Source organism: Scyliorhinus canicula, chromosome 23, assembly GCF_902713615.1.
Source record: "Scyliorhinus canicula chromosome 23, sScyCan1.1, whole genome shotgun sequence".
NCBI classification, from domain to species: Eukaryota; Metazoa; Chordata; class Chondrichthyes; order Carcharhiniformes; family Scyliorhinidae; genus Scyliorhinus; species Scyliorhinus canicula.
This window is the reverse complement of record NC_052168.1, coordinates 1,175,063-1,181,760: the sequence shown is the minus strand read 5'-3', so window position 1 is coordinate 1,181,760 and position 6,698 is coordinate 1,175,063. Positions and strand designations below refer to the sequence as shown.

Genomic DNA, 6,698 nt, shown 5'->3' with positions numbered 1-6,698 from the left:
CCCCAGCACCGCCTCCATCATCCACCAGACTCCCCCAGCACCGCCTCCATCATCCCCCAGCACCGTCTCCATCATCCCCCAGCACCACCTCCATCATCCCCCAGACTCCCCCAGCACCACCTCCATCATCCCCAGACTCCCCCAGCACCACCTCCATCATCCCCCAGCACCACCTCCATCATCCCCCAGCACCACCTCCATCATCCCCCAGCACCGCCTCCATCATCCCCCAGACTCCCCCAGCACCACCTCCATCATCCCACAGACTCCCCCAGCACCACCTCCATCATCCCCCAGCACCGCCTCCATCATCCCCCAGACTCCCCCAGCACCACCTCCATCATCCCCCAGACTCCCCCAGCACCACCTCCATCATCCCCCAGCACCGCCTCCATCATCCCCCCAGACTCCCCCAGCACTGCCTTCCCCCACGTGACACAGAGGCTAAAGTTGGTGCATTGAAATTACTATCTCAGCCTATGGAGCCGCAGCAGAAACGCATCATCTTTGATAGCGAGGGAGGGCCCGGAGGAAGATGATAATGTTGACACCACTGGGCCAGGTTTCCTGCTCCCGATTTCTTTGATGGGACTGACCAGTGATTTTCTGAATGTTGAGCATTTATTTCTGTGTCTTTGATAAATGTGTTAATTTTTCCAGACGTACGTGCTCCAGTGAATGAACCAGCCCAGGTGCAGCCGGAGGTGGAGACACTGGAACGTGCACCCAGCCGAGGTGACCAGACAGAGTCACTCAGCCACGATACAAATCCTGGAGAGAAGCAGCCAGATGCAGCCGGCCTCTCCCCATAACCACAGGATCAGAGTCTTCATCCTTTCCAAAGGATTATTTCAGATTGAGAGCTAGTTATGATATCAAGTCAGAGCTCCTCACATCCTTTGAGTTCCGTGTTAAGCTTTATAAACTACCTATGAATATATCAAATAGGGACTGGATAGCAGTGCACTTGTTCTCCATCCTTGGGTTCAAACCCCCAATGTACATGTGAACAAGGGGCTGCTGTGATACCCATCCCGGCTAAAATACCTGGGTGTCCTTGTTTATATTGCATGTAAGATTGTCTGAGTTGGTGCGTGATCAATGTAAACAGCTCTGACTCGCACGATGGTCAGGAATGACTGGGTTCCTGTCTGCTTTACACTGTACTAGGAAATTCTGCAATATTTTACAAATTAATTTAAAACCTGTAGATAAATTATGGAAATGCAGGAGTTTCTGCTAAAGGAGATTGAACGTCTCGCTCTCCTCAACAGGTGCCCTGCAGAATCTGAAAATTACCTTATTTTGAGCATTTTATTGCAAGGCTGTGTGAGAATTGTGTATTTTGATTAATGAACATTTGTAAAAATAAAGTGAGAGACTGGGTTATCACTGATTATGGAATTAGTCAAACACACCCCGCTGTGTAATATCCACTCCTGAGCAGCAAATGACAGAGTGGAGCTTACCTGGAGCTGTTGGAAGACTACTTGTGGTGTCATTCCTGCCCTCGCCCCAGGTACAGATTCCGTCCTTTGTTATATTTTACTTCAGACAAGGACCAGAACAAAATCAGTCATAAAGAACATTTATTGACTAAATTATATAAACCTTCATATTGTCCAAAAAACTGGACAGAGCAAAATTGTCAAAAATAACTTCTGAATAATCAATCAAATAAAACCACAATTATCAAAAATGTTTGCATTGTGAAGACTCTTTTGCCACCTCAGCACGATAATTAGCCTTTACAGCTATGGTCTTCCTCCCCGGTTTCTCCATCCACACAGGTCTGCCCATGTTGTTTTCTGGTTTAAACAGCAGAAAGTTTTCTCCACACAGCTTCCCTATGGTCACGTTCAAAACACGAGGCAATCACCGCTTCAGCCTCCGCGATGCGGCGTTGGAACCTACTTCGATCCCGTGCACACTGTTCCCATGGACCCCTCCGTGCTGCTCGATAGGCAAAATCCCACACGATCATCGGGTGCACTGTGACCACAGGAGAGAAGCGGACCTGGAGGAGCAGATAAACAGTCACTTTATATGAATCATCTCAATCTAGTGGCTGCACGAGACAGGATCTGAGTGCTGAGCCCAGCCAGGACCAAACGCCAGCCGTAGGCTGTGTTGGAAAGGCGGGGGGGGAACCTGCTTCTGATGCTGGTTCTATCAAGGCAGGAAGTGTTCAACGTGAGAATCAGAGAGAGGTCATGCAGTCTGAGTCACGAGCAGGTTATGTTACCACAACATTACATCAGCTGAGTCACTCATTCCAACACCGCCTTATTGAGTCAGCAAATCATTACAAGTATTTCTCTCTGTGCCAGCTTCTCCCCCCCCCCCCCGCCCCGCTCTTTGGGGTGGGGCTGGATAACCTTCTCCACAGGCAGTCCTCAGCTGATAGTCAGAACTCTTACAACACCAGGTTAAAGTCCGACAGGTGTGTTTGGAATCACTAGCTTTTGGAGCACTGCTCCTTCATCGGGTGATAGGACAGAGTTTCAACAGGAAATGCTGGGACAGCAATACATTTAAATATAATTTAGAGTGTCCAATTTTTTTCCACAATTAAAGGGCCAATTTAGTGGTCAATCCACCAAACTTTCACATCTTTGGGTTGTGAGGGCGAGACCCACACAGACACGGGGAGAAAGTGCAATCTCCACAGTGACCAAGGGCCAAGATTGAACCCAGATCCTCAGTGCCGTGAGGCAGCAGCGCTAACCACTGCACCACCATGCCAGCCGGGACAGGAATACATTTTAATGAATTACCACAGAATTTTCCCCTTCCCAGCTCCAGGGACCCCAGCTTGGGTCACTGTCTGTGCGGAGTCTACACGTTCTCCCAGTGTCTGCGTGGGTTTCCTCCGGGTGCTCCGGTTTCCTCCCACAAGTCCCGAAAGACGTGCTGTTAGGTGAACTGGACATTCTGAATTCTCCCTCAGTGTACCCGAACAGGTGGCAGTGTGTGGCAAATAGATGATTGTCACAGTAACTTCATTGCAGTGTTAATGTAAGCCTACTTGTGACAATAATAAAGATTGTTATTATTACTTGCATAGAAACAAGTCACCCAGATGCTGCAGCATCTCCCAATCAGTTTTAAAGCCTGGATGGTAACCTATGAGGGTGAATTAAATGCCTCTTGGATCACGGAAACCCACCTTTTTGAGAGTTTTTCCCTGCAGCGGACAGGCTCCTGGTTTCACAGTTGGTGTCGAGCAGTGTTCATTTTCACAGAGACTGGGATTGGCTGCTGTCACCTCCTCCAACATCTCAGCGTTTTGGACACCGTCCATTATTCTGTTGTCAGTGGCTCCGTTAGTCAGAGTGTGGACAGAAGTATTCAGTAGGTTACAAGGATCAGGGTTTTGTAAATATGAATCGCTCTGTTTATCATTTTCAGAATCTTCAGCAAGTTTCTTATTCTGGTCCACAGACTGGCGCCCAGTGGAGGCGGAAAAGTTCATGGGATTGTAGGGATCATGGTCAATAAATGAGTTCCAAAGGTCATTGGCTTCATTTTCATCATTCTCTTGCTCATCATCTGATGAATCATCTTCACTATTGACAGACCAATCACTCTCCTCAGTATCACTGAGCCAATCAGAAAGAGCCTGCTCATCTTCCTGACCCAATGACCGGCTGGTCTGGTCTGGGGACCAGCCGGTCTGCTCCATGCTGATGGACAGAATGAATGGATTTGTACAAATGGATGGAACGTCTCTCCGATGGTCCGACTCCATCTGGTCTTCACCCACCCACCACAGGAGGGCAACTCCTCCGCTCCCAGACAAGGCGTCAAGACGATCCTTCTGGAGGTGAGTGTTAGCCTTTCTGCTTCCCATAGCTGCCATGTCATTGCTGCTGGGACTAGAGGGAGGGTGACTGAAGCTGCTCCTCTGCAATACCTGTGCCAGGTGTGGGTTGTAGCAGTAAGGAGCCAGCAGGTTGCCCATCATCGCTGCTGCTGTGCTCAGGGCCATGGCAGGAACTCGAGACTGATCTGGAACAGAAAGAGACAAATCAATTATCTTTAAACAATCAACCCAGACCCTCTATCCTCACAGCTCAGTAAGAGGTCATTCGGCCCATCCAGCCTGTGCTAGAAGAGAGCGGTCCCCTCCCTCACGTACCTGTTGGTGCCACTTGTCAGCCGGTGGAAGGTAATTCCAGAAGGTTGTGCTGCCCGGGTGGGAGTTGTGGGTGCGGCTCATCTCCGTCTCTGTGCTGTCGGTCTCCGGCTCTCGGTGCTGCCTCCGTCTCTGGGTCTGTGGCTGGGTCTCTCTCTCTCTCTCTTTCTGGGTCTCTCTCTGTTCCCGGGCTCTCTCTCTCTCTCTCTCTGGGTCTCTCTCTCGGTCTGTGGCTGGGTCTCTCTCTGGGTCTCTCGCTCTCGCTCTGGCTCTGGGTCTGGGTCTCTGCTCCCGGGTGTCTGGTCTCTGGGTCTGTGGCTGGGTCTCTGCTCCCGGGCTCTCTGCTCTCTCTCTGGGTCTGTGGCTGGGTCTCTCTCTCTCTCTCTCTCTCTCTGGGTCTCTGGGTCTCTCTCTCGGTCTGTGTCTGGGTCTCTCTCTGGGTCTCTGCTCCCGGGGGTCTGGTCTGGTTTCTGCTTTGTTGTCTGTCTCTGGGGTAAATGCTGCTCCGGCCCCGGAGCCCCGCCTTTATAGCCGGCATTGACGTCACCGACAGCCAATCACGGACCGACAGCCAATCACGGACCGGCCCCGCCCCTTTCTCGACGTCACCGGAAAAGAAATTGAAACATATCCGGGAATCTCCGGGAAAGACCGGGAACCCCCCCCCCCCCCCCCATTCCAAACCTCTGTCCAGCACTTCCTGGTTACAGGAACAGGCCATTCAGCCCATTCTGACCCTGCTGGCCCTTTCTCTACCATCCACTCTGTGTATTCTCCTTTTCCAATAATAATTGGAAAGCCTGGATTGAACTAACCTGTAATTAATAATCTTTATTATTGTCACAAGTAGGCTGACATTAACCTTTTACAAGGCCGGGCTGAAAAGGCAAAACAAAATCGTTTTTCTCTCTGTTTTTACGCGTGCTTTGTTTTTTTGTGTGTTTTTTGGTGAAGTGAAGCTGCTACATTTATTTACAGGCAGCTGGAGTTAATCTGGCATCCGCCGCTTATACAGGCTCACTGTGTAAACTAAATAAAAGAACACAAAGTGATGGAAAAATATACAAAAGGGAGGTGCTCCAAAACAACGAGCAGAGCACGGCCCAAAAAGAACAAGAAGGAAAACGAAAACTTAACCACAAAGTGTGACAATCGGGGTCGATAAGGGAGTCCAACACTTGCAGCGTCCACCGAGCGGGGAAGGCTTCGAGTGTGCCCATGGACACCACATGCTCCCGTTCCAGAGACACCCGGCCGCGAACGAGGCCACGGAAGATGGGCAGCCGGCCACACCGGATGACCCCCCTCGGTTGTCCGCTGCCTGGACCTATAAATGGCAAGTTTGGCCAGGCCCAGGAGCAGGTTCACGAGGAGGTCCTCCGCTTTCCCCACCCCCCTCCACACCGGATGCGTGAGGCTGAAATGCAACGAAAACCTCAACAACAACAATGTCAAGAAATCAAAAAGGGAGTGCAGCAAAAGTGGCAGGTATCTGGCCAGCCCGTGAAGTGGTGCAATCTGCGGTTAAGTAGGCTGACATTAATTCTGCAATGAAGCTACTGTGAAAAGCCCCCAGTCGCCACACTCCAGCGCCTGTTCGGGTCACAGAGGGAGAATTCAGAATGTCCAATTCACCTAACAGCACGTCTTTCGGGACTTATGGGAGGAAACCGGAGCACCCGGAGGAAACCCACGCAGACACAGGAGAACGTGCAGACTCCGCACAGACAGTGACCCAAGCCGGGAATCGAACCTGGGACCTTGCGTTGTGAAACTACAGTGCTAACCACTGTGTTATCGTGCCGCCCTCACTCTCCAGCAGCACATTCCAGATCCCAAACACTCCCTGTGTGAAAAACATCTTTCCTCCTGTCTCCATCACCACTTTTACCAATTACTTTCAATCTGTGCCTTCTCATTCTCGGACTTTGCACCGATGGGTACAGTTTTTCCCCAACATACTCTGTCCAGATCCCTGGTGATTGTGAATATCTCCATCAAATCTCCTTGCAACCTGCTCCAAGGAATACAGTCACCACTTCTTCAACCTAGCTACATACCTGAAGTTCCACATCCCGCGAATCATTCTCATCAATCTTTGCTGCATCCTCTCTGATGCCTTCATGTCCTTGGTAATGCATTGTGCCCTGAATTGGTCACAATACCCCAGCTCAGACTGACCCAATGTTTTGTGAAGGGTCATCATATCTCCCTTGTGATCTCGTTCCCGCCATTTGTAAAGCCCAGGATCCCAAATACATTATTGACGGCTTTCTCAAACTGCCCTGCCCCCCTCAGTGATTTATCCACATATATGCACTGGTACAAAAACTACAATCACATGGGATTCGGGATGGGCTGGCGAGATGGATACAGAACTGGCTTGGTTATCGAAGACAGAGAGTAGCGGTGGAAGGGTATTTTTCAGAATGGAGATCTGTAGCTAGTGGTGTTCCGTAGAGATCAGTACTGGAACCTCTATTTGTAGTATATATAAATGATCTGGAGGAAAATATGGGCGGTCTGATCAGTAAGTTTATGGATGACACGAAGATTGGCG

The 6,698-nt window shown here is 50.2% G+C and overlaps 1 protein-coding gene across 1 annotated transcript; it reads right to left on the bottom strand.

The window, feature by feature from the left end:
• Positions 1-1,572: 1,572 nt before the first annotated feature.
• On the bottom strand, positions 1,573-4,349 carry LOC119956438 (protein phosphatase 1 regulatory subunit 15B-like). Its single transcript, XM_038783664.1, has 3 exons — positions 4,142-4,349; positions 3,170-4,011; positions 1,573-2,017 (listed from the first exon to the last, which is right to left on the bottom strand). The coding sequence occupies exons 2-3, from the start codon at positions 3,989-3,991 to the stop codon at positions 1,814-1,816; spliced, it is 1,026 nt and encodes a 341-aa protein (XP_038639592.1). The 5' UTR covers positions 3,992-4,011; positions 4,142-4,349; the 3' UTR covers positions 1,573-1,813.
• Between the last annotated feature and the right edge of the window lie 2,349 nt (positions 4,350-6,698).